Genomic DNA, 20,088 nt, shown 5'->3' with positions numbered 1-20,088 from the left:
GATTTATGATCAAACTTTGCCAGAAATAACCTGTTACGCTCTACAGTTCATTTAATATAGAATTTTCAAAATGTAGTCTCCGAAGTTAATTTATATTATGCTCACAAAGAAAATGGTTGAGTAATAATAAAGAAAATAGCCCCAATATTAAAGTAGCATTTAAATGCTTTCAGAATCTTTGCTTGTCAGCAGAAATTTGATGGTGTTCAGCGAAGCACCAGCCCCACTCACCCTGAGTGCTAATCATATTCTGTCAAGTTTGCAAAGCCAGTTTGTTAGCAAATATTACCACACCATACAGCAGTAAACTCAGATCAGTGTGAATGGGAGTGGTAGTGTAGCAGATCACGTAAGAGATATGTAGGAGGCGGCACGTCACTGAACGCTGCAGTTAATGGATTTGTGCGTTCTGCCTCTGACAAGGCAGTGGGCATTTGTGGGTATTTTCATTTGTGAATGGATGTAATTAGCATGCTAATGAATGAATTGCAGCACAGGATCCCTCAGCTTTTGCTCTGTCAAGCGGCAGACTTGTGAGCACTCTGTACTGACTGGTACTCCCAATGTAGTTGATGTATAAAACCTGTAATCAAATCAGACAAGGGCTCAATCACCCGTGTTTTTCTCTAGCAGGGGCTGTTTACCCTTCAGCGCAATATCTGGATTTCCATTTGTGCAGAAAATGTAAATACTTCTGAGAAGGCTGTGGTTAAGTAAACACAGGGTGAGCGGCTCACTTGGCATGTTCAGCAGATCTCTGATCATCCCGAGCGTCTGTTGGTCTAATTCCTGTCTGTGTGAAACAACAAGTGTTATCAGCTTATTGTGTCTATCAATGAAGATTTGCTGGTCTTGAAATGAGGTTTTGATGTGATGTCTGTTTATGGTAAAACTTCTACTATCACAGCTAGAAGAAGATGTTTTATTATGCTTTCTCTGTAAAATAATGCATTTGATTTATTTATGCTTTTATATTTTTAGTAGCAGTTTTTAATTGGCGTTCTGTGCTTCTTAAGACCAATTAGTTGACTAGCAGTTCAAACGACTCACTGAAAATGTGTAGTTTTGCACATTCCTGAATGATCACAGATGCATTTTGTGGACTTCATTTGATGAAGTGATGACTCACATTCTGACACCTGTCCGTCACAGCCGTAGCGTTGCTATCTTTGCACTGCATCTCAATGTTCGGAATGTGGAATCTATCCCATCATTCAATGCCATATGCACAATCTCCCAGTCTTCTATATCTATTTTGCCTTCACTGTCAGAACCAACTGAATGTTCATCTTTACAGACAAGCACAACCTCTTTCTATACTTTTTTTTTTTTTCCAAGTAGGCAGTTGATTTTATATCCTGTAAGTCTCACAGTAAAGATGGCTGCTGGGCAGTCAGCATAAAATGGTAGAAACCTTTAAAAGCCTCTCACTCTAGTCGTCCATCATAGTCAGTCAGTCAGTTCCCCCCAGTCATAGCATTTTTGAGAGCTCATTCATTAGAAATGCTTGTCATTGCTCTTATCTGTGCTTGATGTATGATAAGGCAACCTCAGGTAGAAGTGATTACATTGTCCCTCTGAAGAATTCAATCTATCGGGATGCAACAGGCCAGCTGTGAACAGGTAACGTTCAGGTAGAGATAATGTGACTGATTGAAGTCTTAACCTCTGAGGCATAATGCATTGACACACACAAATATTTTTCCTTGGTCACTTTTTCTCTCCATCCATATATTCCATGATCTTCTTACTCAGTTAAACTGGTGAAACGTTCTCAAAAAGAATGGGATGGGAACTATTTATAGCTCATTAATTGTGTATAATGCATTCTCGATGTTAATCTCGTTGGTGATCTTTATGCCAAGACATCCACCTTACTGTTATGACGTGGACTGTCCTATCTGCTTTGATTTTGAAAAGATGCTCATTTCATAGATATAGATGTTTTGACCTCCGTTTAAAGATCGTGTTGCCCTGGAGTTTTAATTTCTCTTGAGCTTTGCCCAGCTCAGCAGTGTTTTTTTTCTTCTGGAGAGTCATTTGAATGTGTTGTAATGTATCCTCTTGCCAATAAATCTGATTTGTAAAATCCAGCACTTTTTTGAGTGTTATGGAAACTATGCTCAATAGTCTTTTGTATACTTTGTATGTTCTTTCCAGATCCAGTGAAACAACTTTTATAAGCAATAATAGGACTGCAACAACTCATGTACAATCAATTTGACCAGGACAGAATGATGTCTTTTTTTTTTTTTTAATAAACCAGAATTACTCTTATGTAATTTTATATATAATGTAAATATTGGTATTTTATATTAAATAATATTATAAATCAGTGTGTTGCTAGTTTACTATAGTGTTATTTATGCATAAGCCAAAGAGTTTTTTTTTTGGCTGAGTTTATTTCAGCTATACTTGCATATATTGTGTTTTATATATTACATAGTCTTTGCTTTGCAGATTGTTTGAAGAACCACATTGAACCAGGTCTGAATAATCCAGGAGATAATCTGCAGAATAATCAATTGTCAAAATAATTGTTTGTTGCAGCCCTGAATTGCATTTTTTTATTGTTTATTTTTTAATTCCAGTTTATGTAAAAATAAAAAAAACTCCAGAGCTCACTCAAGAGGCTTAAAGACTGTAAACAAATTAGAATAAGGGAAAAAAGAACAGCATTGCTCTGATATACTGTGGCCCAGCTTGCAACCTAATTTCAACTAATTACCATCAGTCACCCAGCACAATGAGTTCTCAAGCAGAGGATTTGCAAAAAATACACTGTTTCCTTCATTTTAATGCAGCGTGTTTTTTTTTTTTTTTTTTTGTCTTGTTTTTACTTCACTCTTGGCTGTCATAAACATCTTTTTATGTCTGTGACCTCATTTAAAATACATACAGACTGCTCTTGTTTGATTAAACAAGATTTATTCTTCATGAAGTTAAGTCATTATTGCATTGATATTATTTGATTTTGTTTCTATGATTTTGGATCTAATTCTTTGTATCCTCTTACAGCTGTCTGTGCTTTACTGTACACCCCTCATGTCCATGTCGAGAAGCCCTAGGGTCTATCAGCATCTATATCTGAGACCATCACTGGCTTTCCTCCCTGACAAACCCCCACTCACATTGCTGGTCTCAAAGGCTTATATTGTTCCTGACATTTGCTGCAGTGCTCCACATTTGAATTTCCTCCCAAGCATGTGTTGACTTTTTCGAGAGGGGGTGAGTAAGAGATATCGGAGAAACATCAAACGAATGCGTCTGTACGGACAATAGCATGAATTATGAGTGCAGTCGTCCTAAGGGGCAAAACATCCCACAAATTATGTTTAGCATGATTTGCAATTGTGCGCATCCCACAGGGGGGTTCTTATGGTTACGATGGCACTCTCTGTGGCCTCTGTGGGTTGTCCATAACAAGAATTGCAGAGGACCTCCTGCAACTTAGAGCTTTGTTTTTGTTGTTCAGACCGTGTTTATCTAAGGCATGCAGTTTTAATGTTTTTCAGTTTTTAATCAGTTTGATTATACAAAAACTCCTTACTGTGACCCTGAAATTAATTTCTGTGGCGTGCATCTATATGTCAACCCTGGCATGATAAAAAGTGGCATATGTCTCCATAGAGAGTCAGGAAATGCGACGACTGTACCGTTTTTGCAGCAGAGTCTAGACAGCAAAGAAAAATCAAATTAAAAACACAAATTCCCAACAGTGCGCCGCATTTCCACTGATTTTGACAATTTTGCGTGTGACGTGTCTCAGTGGACCCCTCCCAGAAAGATGAAGGTCTTTCATTCAGTTGCGTCTGACAAAAGAAATCGTGACTTGCTACAGAAGCAGAAGAAGCATATTTTAAGACACAAAGAAAGAGCTCTCTTTTTCAGTCACAAAGCACAGAGGAACATCCAACAAGAACACAACAGCACTAGAAGCTTGGAGGATCAGTGCGCTTGCTTCAGCTGGAGAGTACTGTGAAGCGTTTGATCTGAATATGTAACTGGAGCACTGTTGGAGAGTGTGTATCTGGAGTTCCAACCACAGAACGTATGTGTGGGGGATAAACTGTACATGGGCGAGTGGAGGAGTTTGACTGTGCATGTTTTGTCTGCTCAGAGATTCTCTCTCGGCTCTGCTCTTTATATTTTGATTTCATATTTCGGCTCCCCTCAGGTGAGCGAGATGAAGTGTTAATGGAGACGATGTGGAACCCTGGTGATGTCCCATCAGTCCACAGGCCCGGCTCACACAGGAGAGCATCAGTCCTACTAATCAGCAGCGAGAGCCACGCACATGGAAAGCTGCCATCCTTACCTCCTCAATACTAGGGTCATTTCATCCCCAGCAGGGCTTCCTCATATTGAACCTCATTTCTTCTCTGGATTTCTCATCTGTACCTGACTGGGCCCAGATGCTCCACGCCCACTCTCTCCGCTGAGCTTTAAAGTCCTGCTGTATAACCCAAAAATTTTACACTTGATTTGTAACCATGGCTCCTTCTGTAGACATGAGCAAAAATTGACTTTTGATATTATGGTAATTTGGTAGCAGGAGTTCAGCTTTTTGTCTTGAAGAGTGCACTCTCGCTGCTTTTCCACCGTCAGGGTGCCGGTAGCCTATTGGTGCAGAGCCAGTGCCCTGATCTGGAACCTTCTATGTGTATGCAATGTGGTAAAATGGATACAAAACAAGATCGCTCACAACAATCTACAGGGTTGAGCAAAATTCTCTATCTGTCTATCTGTCTGTCTGTCTGTCTGTCTGTCCGTCTGTCCGTCTGTCCGTCCGTCCGTCCGTCCGTCATTGTACATACTGTTTCTGTCTACAGACATAAATATTTAAACTTTTGTTCAAACGGTCTTGTCAATCTTTACTTTTCTAGTTAAAAATTTCATTTTACTTTCATTTATATACATTTGTTTGACTTTATTTTTTTTTCGATTTAAACTCAAATGAGTTTTATATCCACTTTCTTACATGCAAATTTAAATTGCAGTTCTGCATCCATTTTGCTACCTCAATTAAAAATCAGGAACTTGAGTGCAATTTAGAATTCAATGGCACACAAACCAAATCTAACAAAACCCAAAGGTCCTGAGGCATGTGGTGTACGTTTTATGTACATATAGTGGTGCACAGTGTCTCCATCCACTAGGTTTTTTTCCCTTCCCCAACATAAAGCCATTAAATTACTTGTCAAAATATGCATTCAAGCACATTTGTGTGCACGTTGTGAAGTAACATAGCTATGGCATAACTTTCAAGGCAGTGGAAACTTGGGCCAGTTCTAAAAGAGACCAGCTACTGCATGAGAAACAGGACCTTGTCTGTGCCTGCCTGATACCCCGGTTGTTGGCCTAAACGGGAGTAGGTGCAGGAGATGTCTATTCAAGTCTCTGCAGGGACACAGAAATGGATTGATTACCCAATGAGTCTGTGCGTTTTGCCTGCTTTCTGTCCTACGTGGTTTGTGTTCCAAGCTCGACAATACGAACAATACTGGCAGCGATTCAATGGATTTATTTGTACCAGAGCAGGTTCCACGTTCGACAGCCTTGTTCGTTTTGTTTTCCCGAATGTGTCTTCACTTGTCAGAAAACACCGGTCTCTCTGACTCACATTCCATTAAGAGGCTTTTCTGGAAAAGCTTATGAAGTGCAGAGAGAACTAAAGCAGCAAAAGTGTTTGAATAGAGCAGAAGAGTCAATAGACGTCTGAATAGACTGCGACTCTCTCTCATTACACTGGCTGATTAAACAACGAGGAAATTTTCACGATGAATCAGGCTTATTGTAAAGAGCCTCCAGTGCCTTCTCTCTCTTCCTTCCTCACTCTCCGAGCAGTCTTTTAAAGTAGAATAAATTGTGGAGTAATATAAACAGAGGATTGGTCTCTCCTGGAGCAGACGATGATTGAATACGAGGGCCCCTGCGTCGGGAAGTGGGTTAAGTCAAGGAGTTATTAAGAAGACGGCTGGAAATGACAGCGATGCCAAATGGAGCCAGTGGCTTGGGACGGGTTTGAAGCCAGGATGAGTTTTCAGGATAAGAGCCGGATTTAAATAAATTGACTTTCCCTACCCGTGACTAAAACGGATTGTTGTTGAGAGTTTTGGGGCCAAAGCGAGTGGTAAACATTTATTAGAAATCCATAGCCTTGGAACAAACAACACCGCTCCTCTCGTTTTCCTCTGCATGCTCCACAAAGCCCCATCGTCGTAACTTTCAATCCCAGTTACGTAATCCATTTACCACCTGTAAAGCTCGCTGGGGAAATTGCCTCCTCAACCAATTGGTCAACAAGCTTTTTAAGGATGTCACACGGACATCTCTTTTAATTCTGTTTAAGAAGCCGCTGCGCCTGGGATGAGTGCATATGTGGAAAGTCACAGAGATGCCCTATTAACCAAGTGAGCGAGTCACAAGATGCACACTACGTAGTCATCAATCTCTCCTCGCGGTAAGCACATTCTAATTTACAGCTGCAAGCTGTGGCTTTACAGCCTAGTTTCGCCTTCATGGCTTTGTGCTGAAAACGTGTCAGGATTTTAAGCATGGCATGAATCAAATTGTGGCATTCTCCTTTAGATATTTTAGTGCTTTATATCCTAATGTCGGGTGCACAGAAAGGTGATTGGTTTTGGGTGTGTGTGTGTGCAATGGTTTTGTGTTGTGTTATCTAGATGTGTGTTTGCGTGCACAATTTTGTGTGTGTGAGTGAAAGAGAAAGAGACTGCTCATCTGACAGGCTGTGAGTGTTGTTTGGCATGCGCTCTCTCTGGGTGTGTGGGACTACTGGAACAACAGCTTAGTTTTCAGTGCACTCCTGTCGGATTGTTAAGAATAGACTGTCCCTACTAGCACTGCTCTCTTTCTTCCCTGGTGACTGGTGTTTGCAGACCACCTGTGCTGTAGAGAAGAGGGACAAATAGAGAAATTCAGATGGAAATACAGCTGTTGCATGCTGTGTTTGAGTGTATTCTGTGCAACCGCTCTCAACAGAAAGATTAGGTCTGGTGAGGCCAGTAGTTTAGATTTCTACTTGTAAGACAATGCCTACTTGTGTATGTGTTTGTTTGTGTGTGTGTGTATATATATATATATATAATATATATAATAAATTGGATGAGAAAAAAAATTGTAGTACAAAAATATAACAACGCAAACATTACAAAATATATCACTAAAAAGTGCATAAATCACTCGTTTTTCTAAAGAAACACTGTGACAGTGACACCTGCAGGTAAAGTTACAGTGGGAGTCCATGACTCTCTTGCCTCCCCTGAGCCCATTGGGTTTTAACAGACCCCATAAAGTGCAATGAGTTTGATTGAGGGCTAATTGAGAATGAATGGGGAAAAGTCATGTGAGAGGAGGCAATGTCTTCATCGCAGTTAGGGCTGTCGCGATTCGTCGATTTTAGTCGACTAGTTGATTTTTAAAAATTGTCGACTTCATTTTGCTCACGTCGACTAACCGGCAAAATACCGGAAGTGGCGCATTTCACGGACGAGAATCCATAAAACACATATTTAGACTTAAACGAAATAAAAATAGTCGTTAGTGGCAGCCCTAATCGCAGTGTGAGTGTGATTGGATATGAATTATGATCGTCTGTGATTAGTTCATGTGATAAATCCTGCCTCTTGTGTTTGTGCGTGTTCCTCTTTCATGAATCAGTCTGATTGACCAATATAATGACATCAGTGGGAAGACTGATTTAAAAAAGTAAGTAAACAACTCACACACTTAGATATAACCACTTTGTTACATCAAAATAAGACTTGGAATGGCCTGAAAACATGATCTGTGGGAGTTTTTAGGGAGTAATCAGCTTGGTTAAATTTAAGGTAAATCTCTGTGTCCGTGACCAATATTTACCAAGCTTTGATGACTGAAAAATAGTTAAAAGTTAACTCTAAAAAAAAAAAGCTGAACATAAGTTCACAAATAATATATGTTGTTTAAATTGTTACTGCCTTGTTATTATTTTGGAATAAATGTAAAATACTTAACTTGATGATATTCATCCCTGGGTTTAATAAATAGAATATTGATTACATTGTTAATGTAAAAATATAAAATATTTTTTTTTCTTTTTCTGAAAGTGTAAGTTATATTTATTTCTCCAAGAAAATGTGACTGGGGCATGAATTTACATTTTGATAAAAAAAAAAAACTGCATTTAAAATGTATGTAAAGGCATTAAAATGCATGTACTTAATAAAAAAAAGTAAGTCTGGCCTATTCATTCTGGCCCTGGGTCAACAGACCATCCCTATTGCTGAGCCCTGGTTTGTACATACAGATAAAATAGGTTTTCATCTGCCTATCTTTACAGGTCATGGCTTGTAATACTACACACTCAATAACTCAAACATTGCAGCTTTACTAATTGTGTGTATTGTCTAAAAAAACATTGCTTAGGCATACATATGAGCTTTCCTCGTGCTTAAGCAGCTTGAGGGATTATGTGTGTATGCATGGGGACAAGATGTGTAGATTCTTGCTGGCAGAATTAAACTGCATCTTGTTTGTAGGCTCGACAGGTAGCTGTGGAGCTGGAAGCCAGCCGCCCCTGACAGCGGCATCAATATCACGTCTGGGGGCCACAGGCGGGGAAGAAATTTCTGCTGCACATTTCACAACTCCCATTGATACTTTCAGCAGTTGCCATGACAGCAATGTGCAGTGGTTTTAATGGAAGTGATTTTGTTAATATAAAATTGAGCTGTGGCCGTAACATCTCTCCCACGGTGCAGCAGGTCTCCATTTATCACAGGTGAAAATGCAGCACTTCCCAGGATCCCAGCTCCACCCCTCTTTGTGCTCTCTTATTAGGACAAAAGAAGAGCAAATTAAATGAAACAGTCAGAGGATCCATGATGTGTCCCAATTAAGACACAATCAGAGCACATCTCAGCAGTGCAGTGGCTCTTTCCCTACCCACTGGCATGAAAGAGCAGAAGGTTTTCTTTTCTACAATGGCGTGCATCTTTGATTGCTTGTTGAGCTCCTGGGCCATATGCATATCTGTCATTTTCTTTATTTGAAGTAGAATCTGATTGTGTCTAAGTTTTCTCCTTTTTGGATGTTGAAACAGTGTGTTAGAGAAGATGACAGTTATCTACAGATACCTCTACAGATATTTTAGGACAGGGGGTTTCAAACTGAGGGTCCAGAGGGCTGCAAGGGCACTTGACTGGAAAAGAATTGTACAAAATATATATTATTATGGCTGTCAAATTTTATGTTCATGCAATTTTTATTAGTTTAATTTACGGTTTGATTAATCATGATTATTGTATTCTGTTGTGTTTAACCATAAGAATGAATAGCCAAATCTATACTAAAAGCTATGGAATGATATTTATTGTGAAAAGCAGTATTTAAATTAATTTCAATTAAACTGATAATTTCAGTATCTTTTCATGTTTAATGTATACAGGAGGGGTTGTTGACATCAAAGTTTGAAAACCCCTGTTGTAGCACTTTTCATATTGTTCTGTGTCTTAGAATAAAAACTGTGCTGGTGTAGAGAAAAGTTAGGCCAATAGAGCATCTTTTTCCTTCAGGTTTATGCAGAGTCAGTACAGGAGCGAAGCGTGCGTTTTCTTGACAGTGACAGAGTAGCGCTTGCGGTCTGCCATGCCTCTCCTCCCCATCTCCCCTTGTTCCAAAATTAAATAAATAAAGAGAGAGGAAAAAAGAACATCTGAACACCAATCAGAAGAATACACCTGTTCCTGTGGGCCATGCTGATGATGTCATCACCCGCCTCTTTCCATCTCCCGGGAAGGCTGCAGTGTCCTCCACAGGGAATCCTGGCATGGAGGTGTGAGACAAACGAATCGTCTAGGCAATATTTATCTCACTTATGGCTGTCCAACACATTGCTGCCGAGCAAATCTTGCCCACTCTCTCACAATTCCATGCTGATTTTTGTCCCAACACAAATCCTGTGTGACTGAGAAGACTGGCTCGTCGTTCTCGCTACGCTCAGGTTCCATCTCACCCCTCTGTGGTACGTTATCAGAAGCGGCACAGATCACACACAGCGAGTGTTTCGTAGTAGTCGTGGTCTGGGCGAATGACTTGGCAGATTCTCAGCTGAGTTGATTAGCTGAGCGTTCACAGATACAGCTGCCACACTGCGTGGTAATAAGAACAACATCCCGAGCCATGCGCCATTATTCTGATTACGACGGTATTCTAGCTATGACAATGTGGTAATTAGAGGATCTGCATGCTTCGATGAGTCTTCATCACCGCTCAGCCCCCAAGATATTCCTCATCTCTGGCTGAAGGCTAATAAGCACCCAAGCAGTTAAGAGCCCGAGGAGGAAGACACCTGTGCACATGGAATGGCAGGCCCGGTTAGGGACCAACAACTCAGCCCTTCTTTAGAGTAGCTGGCTATCTTCTGACAGAAAACCCTTCTGAAACGACCAGCATTGGAAGCTTAAAGTAATAGTTCAAACAAAAAATTTTATTCTGTCATTACAAAACCTGTTCCAAACCTGATTTTTTTTTTCTTCTTCTGTGGAACATACTCGATATTTTGAAGAGTGTTGGTAACCAGACAGTCTTGGACAAAAACACTGATACATTTCTCAGAATATCTTCTGTGTTGTGCAGAAGAAAGAAAATCATACAGGTTTGGACACGACGTGAGTAAATGATGACAATTTTCATTGTGGGCAAACTAGCCCTTTAACCTTTCATTCATCTGCAGAAAACAAGAAGATCATTTGTGAGTCCTTTAGCCAATACAATGAAATTCTGTGGGGTCTCTCAAAAACTCTCAAAATATTTTGTTGTCTTTAAACATTCTCAGAGAATAATGAAAGTCGTACAGGTAAGGAATGGCAGGAGGGTGATTATTATTATTATTATTTTTTGGGGGGTGATTTTATCCTTATATTACAAACAAAATGTTGAAAAATAGTTAATCAGTTAACTCTTTCATATTTTTTTAAAAGTTGCCAACCACCGCCAGCATTTTTGATCATTTTCACAAAAGTTTAATGGCATCCAAAATATTTTGTTGAATGAATATGTGAACATGTAATGTCAAAACAAAGAGCCTCTGTTTTTAAACAAAAAACTATGGAATGATATTCCGGACATTATTCAAACAGAATTGCAAATTGTATTTGCAATTGCGTTTTCAATTTGTGGACACATAAAATGTGACAATCCAAACGCAAATGCAAATCGCGCATTACCGTTTGCATTTTCGTTTACGCGAACGCACAGTGACAGCCAAATTTAAAATGGAAATGCAAAGTCCGTTTGCATCTGTGTTTCCCATATCTTACGAGTATTGACCCAGTCATATTTAAATAGCAATTTCAATGACCACGTCTGCTTTTTCCCTTTCTCAGCGTCGCGTATGTAGCCAGCCAAAACTCAAATGGAATCGCAATTCCCTTTGTATTTCCATTTCCGATGCCTTACACAGAAACCTGTCAATCAGTGTCAAGGGTGGGATTATGCTATGGGGCGTGTTCGTGTTGGGACGTGACGTTACTCACAGTCGACCGCATTTGGCGGACCATGCGTTCAATGGGTTTACGTAAAATGTGTTGATCAGAAGATCGGGCAGTTTTTTTATGTACAATTTTCATTTAATCTCGTAATGGAGAAGTCAATACGAACTCGCCCCATAGCATAATCCCACCAGGATCAGGTTCAGACTGATAATCAACACATCCATGGTCCTGGATCGTCATTTCATTCTGTTACGATTTATATAGTGATTAATGTTTGATGATTGCGTTATTTTACATAAGCATCAGTCTAAAGACATGATTTCATGTTTCTGCTTCTTCTTCATGGTGTTTTGATCCAGACGAAATTCTGTCAATAGTGGGCAAGCGTTATCTTATAAATGATGGAAGATTCCGGTGGGAAAAGAGTTAAACAAGTTAGTCACTGCTATGTAAAATTTACTGCTTTAACAAATATATCTTTTTTCTTATGTAAGCAAAATAGACATTGTAATGAACACTCAACTGATTCGAAATAAAATTGAAATGACAATTGAATCAAAATATGATTGTACTAGAAAATCGGTATCGTACACATCAGCTGTAGAATTGTTACATTCATTCAAACAATGAACGGGCTTTGCAACACAGTCCTGCTTTGATTGACACTGCTAAGTTAACTACAACTCACAGTATCTGAAAGAAGGGACAGCTAAAATATCACTCATGTGTCTCTTCTCGCTGAGATAAAGACCATGAAGACTATACAGTCCCTCCGTGTACAGCACTGTGCCCTCTCATATAACAACCTGTCAGTCTGTTTGATGCAAAGCCTTAGTTCTAATATCACATCACTCAATCAAACACGGCAATGCAGGAATCGGTCCGCTTTGCTACATAAATTAGATTGTCAGTCCACGCAATCCTCTTCACACGTGATTATGCTCAACCTTGTCACACTTCAATTGCAACCTCTTGATTGCAGGCTAGCAAGAGAGATATTTTGCCTTATTCGTTTAATCAGTGGAAGTAGCACAGGTGTTCAAAAGCTGTTCGTGAAGTTTCATCATCTTCTCTCTTTGCCATATTTCTTTCTGTTGAAAGCTTCAGAGAGGTGCAGAGGCTCAGGAAAGGGGCATGCTTGATGTCTCAACGGTCCTCCTCCATGGGGAGGACTTCATTAGAATCTAATTAGATGTGCTACACTTCCATTTGAATGGGAGTCACCGGCATGGAAAAGGGAAGTGTGATTTTCCAGTTGCTGGATGCTTAATGTTGTTTTAATTCTCCTCCCTGTTGCTACCAAATTTCCCTCACATCTGCTGTGTTTGCACACGATCAGTCTGCTGTTGAGAGTAATAGAGAAATCACCCCAGTGAGAGGGAGAGGCAGGAAAATTTCAGCTCCCTCTATATCTCTTCCCTTATGTTTGCTGTTTGCTTTTCCTCATCTGCAGTTGGAGGAGCAGTTTTCCTGTGGCGGTTTTTATCCGCATTAATCTCGGTCTTGGTAAAAACATCCGCTTAATGAGTTTTACGTGATTGCAATTTGATTCTGCGCTTGCAGACTTGCATGATGCACTGTAGACGATAAACAGCTGAACCAAAAAGCAGGAAATAAGATCTCTCTCCAGCAGAATAGCTATTTTAATTTCATCTTTGAAACAGGAAGTGAGCACTGAGAGGAAGAAATGGTCAGCCCATTGCTCTGTAATGTCCTCCTTTGCTCCTCGGACACGATTCAATTTGCTCACACTGTCTTTATCTGCTCGTTATGTCACGAATGACTCATTCGCCAATGTGAAATGTGCGCTTGCTTTGAGAGGGAGAACAGAGAAGAGCTTTGCTCTCAGAAGCTGTAAGTGTGTGATAGATCTGGACAATTGCAAGTCACTTGGTTGCAGCATCAAGATTTCAAGATTTTTATTTGTCACATACACAATTATACAGAGTATAACCAGCAGTGAAATGTAAGTCAGGTCCGCTCCAAGGACAGTGCAATTATATAGAATACAAAACACAGAATGTACATAAATATTAAGAAAAAGAAAAGTAGAAAAAATAAATAAATAAAAACCATCAAACCGAGACACAGACTGATGAGACAGTCAGTGGACATTGACACTTAAAGACAAACGTGTGTGAGCCTATAACCATGGTACCAGATGAGATGGTGTATTTCTTTTTCTCAGCTTCATTTTCTTTGCTTTTACTTTTGGTATCAAGACACTTTTTCGGTGACCCTTCCAGCTAGAAAAGCTTATTTCTAAACTGGAACTTCCTGAAATTCATGGCTTTGGTATAAGACCTCTAGTCAAGGCTTCTCTTCCTGCCACATGACTTCCCCCTCAGGACTGATAAGACTTAGTCTGCTGAAAATGAGCAGCTCTCCGCACATCCACCACCTGTCCAGGGACAGACTACTACCAGGAAGTGAAATAAGTCTGGTGCTGGCTCGCTCAAGTCAATCAGACAGCACTTACTCGCAAGGTTAGAGTGAACATCAGTCACTTTCACATCTGAGAGCTGAGATACATCTACCACCTCTACGGGTATTCAACTGTGTCAGCCCACAAAGACATTTGACTACACGTGCTGAACCAGAAAATGTCCACGCAACTCATTTGTCATCACATTTATGGATTATCAGATTGCATCAACAGCCTTGGTGCAGTTCAAAAGGAATACTATTGCTGGCCATGTTAGTGATGAAGTGCCTGGGCTATAGATCAAAGAAAGGATGTCATGTTGAATTTGAGTGAGAGAGCTGAAGCATTGCATATTACTTAACCCTCCTGCTATTCAGTTTAAGTTTATATCAGACACTGACAGATATTCAATAGTTTTTTCTGAGTTCTGGCTTAATATTACAGTGCACTTTGCCCTCACGTCTTTTCTTTTTCTTTTTTTTTTGATGCCGTTCAGAAATTCAGCTGAATGCTATTAAAATGTTCAAACTAATCAGATCTTACATGTTTTCTGTATCTTCAGCATGTAATTGAATGTCTTGTAATGATTTTACTTAAAGGGGTCATATGATGTTGCTAAAAAGAACATTATTTTGTGTATTTGGTGTAATGCAATGTGTTTATGCAGTTTAAAGTTAAAAAACACATTATATTCCACATACTGTACATTATTGTTGCTCCTCTATGCTCCGCCTTTCTGAAATGTGCCGATTTTTCATCGTTCTGAGAAGCAAGGCATGCTCTGATTGGCCAGCTATCCAGTGCGTTGTGATTGGCCGAATACCTCAAGCTTGAGACGGAAATGTTATGCCCCTTACCGTATTGTGATGCCGTGTCCCGGTGCGACGACACAAAAACAATAAAACCCATTATAAACGAGGCATTTGTTGCATCCAGTGGGGACATAATTACTGATTATAATTATGACTTATACTGTCTTTTAAACATTACTATGTCTGCATTTGTGATCAGAGAAACGTCAAACAACAAGCACTACACTACACAGCTCAAAACTCGCATTTGAATAGTCAGTGGCAAATTCTTTAAATAAGAAAACGTACTTACAGGCTGTGAGTTAGAATGCCAGACTGTCTTTGCAAAGTTGGAATTGCCCCACTTTGTAGAAACAGCCTTTGAGCACAGTTGGTAGGCTACTTCCAGGTTCGGGAAATAATCCTCCGTAAAATACGCTGCACACACTCTAATATTTGGGTTGAACTGTTCAGGAACAATGTTGTAAATACAACTTAACCACTGATTTCTAGTTGTGTCCTCTTTTGGAAGACCAAAGAAAGTACTTTCTCTTACACAACGAAACACAGCGTCTCCAGGACATGGTGCCAGCGGCAGCAACAACGCTACAGCGAGAATAAAAATCATGCCCTCTCTCTTTGCGTATACATTTGGGTGGTGTTTTGAAAATCGTGACGTAGACATGTGGGGGCTTGTTTAAATGAGCCGTTTTAGGAGGGCGTGGTCGAGTCTTAACTTGAATAAAGAATATCTCTTTGGTTTTGAGACTTTAGTCTTTGCAACTTCAGGGATCTTATCTATGCACAAACAGCTTGTAACACTCCAAAGAGAAAGGAAAACTTGAAATCGCATTATATGACCCCTTTGAAAAGTTTTAAGATATCCTCTGGGGTAAGATGTCCCACCACTTGACCATAGATGTCACTAAATATTAACACATTTATTGAATGTTTTTGCTCTTAATGTTCTTTCACTCAATTTTTAATCTTCTGAATCTAAACAGTTTGTGAGGTTAAATGATCTAATTATTGTTATTAGATAATAACAATGAGATAAAATTTGATCTATGAATTTATTTTACGCTAAAGTTTAAGTTAGACCTTTGGGGCACTCAGAAGGGATGTTGTTACTGGTATTTTAATGATTTAATTTAAAAATAATTATAATTCATGGATGTATGGAATAATTATGTGCATTAGATTTACATTTCAAACAATTCCATTATTCATTGTAACCTGTATAGGCCAATTGAGTGGCATCATATAATCTGGATTTATGGTCTGTTGCTACCATTGCATACTTGTAATGAGAAATATAGACTTTTACTATACTGCTAAATTAGCAAATGTTTCCATTTATTTCCTTTACTTAATATACTGCATTATGAATCATCATCATCTTATACATCAGTGGTCGGCAACAGGCGGCCCGCGGGCCAGCAATAATATCTGGCCCATGCCCGTAGCCAGATTATTTTGATAGCGGCCGGTTCTGAAATAGATCTGTCATGACAGCAGCAGTTACTCACAATCAGAGTATGGGAGCGGAGCGGAGCGGTGTGATTGTGAATGGAGCGAGAAGCAGATTTTTTCAAATTCGGAGCGTCGTGGTTTTCACTCGCTCCAAGAGTGCTCCATCACCGCTGCATCACGAGTACAATTCATGCCAACGACCTGTAATATAACTGCATATTTATCAAGAATTCACGTTAAACATATTTAGCTAGCTAGATAGAAAAGGATCACTCAAATCAGAAAGAATGTGAAGGCTATGATGACTGCAGTGGTAGTTATATTTCTCAAGGAATTTGTATGTTCCTTCTGAATATTTTCAGCTGAAAGCTGACTTTTTTTCTCAGAATTGCGTGATATAAACTCGCAATTGCGAGTTAAAAAGTCATAATTCTGAGATATAAACTCGCAATTCTGAGAATATGTCAGTCTTTTTCCCCCCTCAAAACTGAGAAGAAAAAATAAAGGTCAGAATTGTGAGATAAAAAGTTTATCTTATAAAAGTTTATAATTTTTTTTATTCAGTGGCAGAAACGGGCTTCCATAGAACTGTGATATTTCAAACATACTGAAATACTTTAGACGCGGAGCGGTGTTTCTGATATCATTATTAAATGCTCGGAGCGCGGAGGGAAATTGTTGACGCTCCACTCCGCTCACATACTCTGATCGGACACCGCCACACAAATGTGGCTTTTTGTTAATGACTGTCGCAGGATTTTACAGAGTAACAGCTCACTACCAGTTACAAAATACATTGTAACAGTCAGTCACAGGCAATTCTGGTTGCATTTTTCATCAATTAACATCTTCAATTATCCTTTGACTATGTTCTGGTCCGCCATCTAGTAATTAATTGTTTTTTTTGGCCCGATGCCAAACTTACTTGCCGACCCCTGTTGTACATGCTTAACACATCTCTAAATATTATAGTTTGGATACTGTTTTTAAAAGGAACTTCTTCCCCCATCTTACCCTGCTATACTTATTTGTTCTTACACAAACATTAACAAATGTATTTGTTGTAAATTTTTTCTGTCGCACAGGTATGCAGATCAGGATTCTGATGGTCATATCAGCTTCAAGGACTTTGAAAATGTCATCAGCTATGGTTTGGCGAACATCTGCAGCTTCACAGGAGCCACAAAATAAGAGTCTGGAAACGGCTTCTTTAAAAAACTAACCCAGTGATTTTTTTTCCCCCCTTCCTTTTGGCTTTTAATTTAAAGCTTTGATAGTCAGGTTTTCAAATTGAATCTCCAATAGATAATTGTTAGCACTTTAGAGAACACCGTTTGGCCTTGTCTGGTAAAATGGCAGAGTTACCTCGAATGCTTGACACTTGGGTTTGATGATGAGTTTTGATGTTGTATCGATCCATTTGGACTGAGGCTGCACCATGTAATAGAGAAGCACACATTTCTATTGTGCAGTTGCCTTACAAACTACATTAAATTTAACCCAGCCTCTCAGGGTCTACTTCACTAGATGCGGGAACAATATTCCCGTCCCTGACTTCTGATATTCTGTACTCTGTGCCTCTTAAAATGAATTCTGTGAGTTCTGTCACCTCATTTTATGGCAACTAAGGGGTCGGATCTTTACAATTCTCCTTCCTCGTTCAATTTCCATCTGCAAAATAGGCAGGTTGCCTAAAAATTGAATATTAACTATCACATTCAGATTCTGTTTTTGCAGAACTCCCTGCTAGCGACATATATTAAAAAGCCCAAGCGTACTCGTTCAGGGAGGATTTTATGCGACTTGTCTTGTTACATGCGATTATGGAACTGTAAATACTTGTTTGTGTTTCGAGAGATTTGCTGCACTCCCATCTGAATAAAGATTAATTTGTTTTTGTAATCAGTCCTGAGTCTTCATCTGTATGACATGACGCTCACTCTATCCTCAATCCATCAGGGGGCTCAGGAGGCATCAAGTAAGGAAATGGCCTTGGAGAAAAATAATCAAATACAGTTTTAATCAAATACGTGCTTAATCCACTCATAGGTTCATTTTCGGGAATGGCCCGCTGTTCAAATATAAACAGAGAGGTGCTAGTTTAATCTTCACCTTCCTCTTTGAAACTCGATTAAACGAATCCCCCAGTTTAGTTGCTGTATTGTGCTGTGGGAGAGAGCGTGCGACACCGTGAGCCAAACCCGTGCGAGGAAAGACGGTAGAGCTGTCTTGCGATGTGGCTTCAGTCTAAGCCTTGCCAACGGTGCAAAGAGCTGTAGATTAACACATTGTGTGCCTGTTGTTTATGCCAGCCGTTTGAGGGAATAGATTGTGTTCCTTTGTGTTCTCTGTAGCTCTTTTTCCGCCGATGAGGATAGCTTTTCTATTTTTCTCATTCGTTTTCATGCCATGGAGCTGCTATGAGCTGATAGCGAGAAAAAGAATTCAACAATTGACAGTTGTGAACAAGACCAAACGTATTTGAAAATAATTCCACACTCACCCAGGAAGCGAATGCATGATAAAATTTAACATGGTCTGGCTGAAATCAAAGAGTGTGGAGCAAACCAAAAAAGCCTCTGAAAGAGCTGTGTTTGTTGGAATGCTGTGCTGGTTATTAAGTTTAGATACTCAATGCAATCAATCATTCAGTTGATCAAATGTTAACAAGTTTCCGTGGGGCCTCATTTGTAACTGCGGTTTATGTTAGCATTTTAGGTGTTACTTTGCGGTCAGGTTAGAGGGAGACCCACACTGCGATGATATCACTGCTATAAAATTAGCCATTAGCAAACAAATTAGAAATAATAATAAAAACATTATAAAGTAAAATCAACCCTTGTAAATGCAACAAGTCAATGTAGGCATCACAAAATGTACAGTATGAAAAATATTTTGACATTGACTAAAGATTTTTTTTTTTTTTTATAAAATTATTAGTGTTTAGAAAGATTAACTTTGAGTGTTTGATGACAGCAAAAGTAACTCAAATGTCAAAATAAGGGAAATGAACATGCACAATATTAAAAAATATATATATTAAATATGGCATCTATAAAAAATTAAATAAAGTAAAACATTAATAGTGCTACCAATCAAATTTATCTTTAACTTAGTTTATTTTGAGTTTAAAATTTTTTGGCCAATGAATCACTCAAAATACAAGCATTTAACCATATCTGTGCAAAAATAACAACATTGAGTGGCAGTTCATGCAGACTGTCTTTTTTTCAGAATCCAAAACACTCCCAGATTTTTTTTTTTTTCGGATGAGTGTCGCCTCCTCCAACATGATTTTATGCTTTTATGATTTTATCTTTATGCTTTTAGTTTTTTCTACACAATCATGGTTGGCATCCGGCTTTAAGATGCATTTTTGCCACCAATCCTGTTGAAGTGTCAACCAGACACTGGATTATTTACAATATTATCATTGTGTAGTAGAAACATGATATCGCTACTTCATTTTTTTTTTTAAATATCATGGTTGTCATCAATACTATTATTATAATGTGACACCCCTAGTCTACGTAGACTTCTATGCCCCAAGTTCTCTGGATGTTCTAATTGGATACACTGACATGTAATCCTTCCTGTGTTTCTCTATAGGAGAAACTGAGATGTTGCAATCACTTTAATTTTATTAGTCCTCTTACCCTCGTCCAATCTAATGTGCACATGTGAGTTAGTCATGTGTAGGTCTGCATGTGTCATGGGCTGTTTAGAAGCACTATGTATTATCAATAAGTCCTGCTTCAGCTTGATGTATCTGTATTAAAATGAGCATGAGAGAGAAACACAGAGAACAAGTTGGGGGGAGGAAACAAAAGAACAAGCGAACATGGTAAGGATGAAATATCATTAATCAGGACTGGCAGATACAAATGAGGGACCTTGCTCC

General features: G+C 39.1%; 1 protein-coding gene across 1 annotated transcript in view; it reads left to right on the top strand.

The window, feature by feature from the left end:
* The window catches only part of efcab11 (EF-hand calcium binding domain 11), a 53,395-nt gene extending 35,304 nt beyond the window's left edge, over positions 1-18,091 (top strand). The window contains exon 6 of the mRNA XM_079443730.1: positions 17,273-18,091. Within this exon, the coding sequence (XP_079299856.1) occupies positions 17,273-17,378 (106 nt within the window). The 3' untranslated portion in view covers positions 17,379-18,091. The remainder of the gene's footprint in view (positions 1-17,272) is intronic.
* The last annotated feature ends 1,997 nt before the right edge of the window (positions 18,092-20,088 follow it).

The sequence above is a fragment of the Barbus barbus genome (assembly GCF_936440315.1).
Source record: "Barbus barbus genome assembly, chromosome: 20".
Taxonomy (NCBI): domain Eukaryota; kingdom Metazoa; phylum Chordata; class Actinopteri; order Cypriniformes; family Cyprinidae; genus Barbus; species Barbus barbus.
This window is presented reverse-complemented; position numbering and strand designations above follow the sequence as displayed.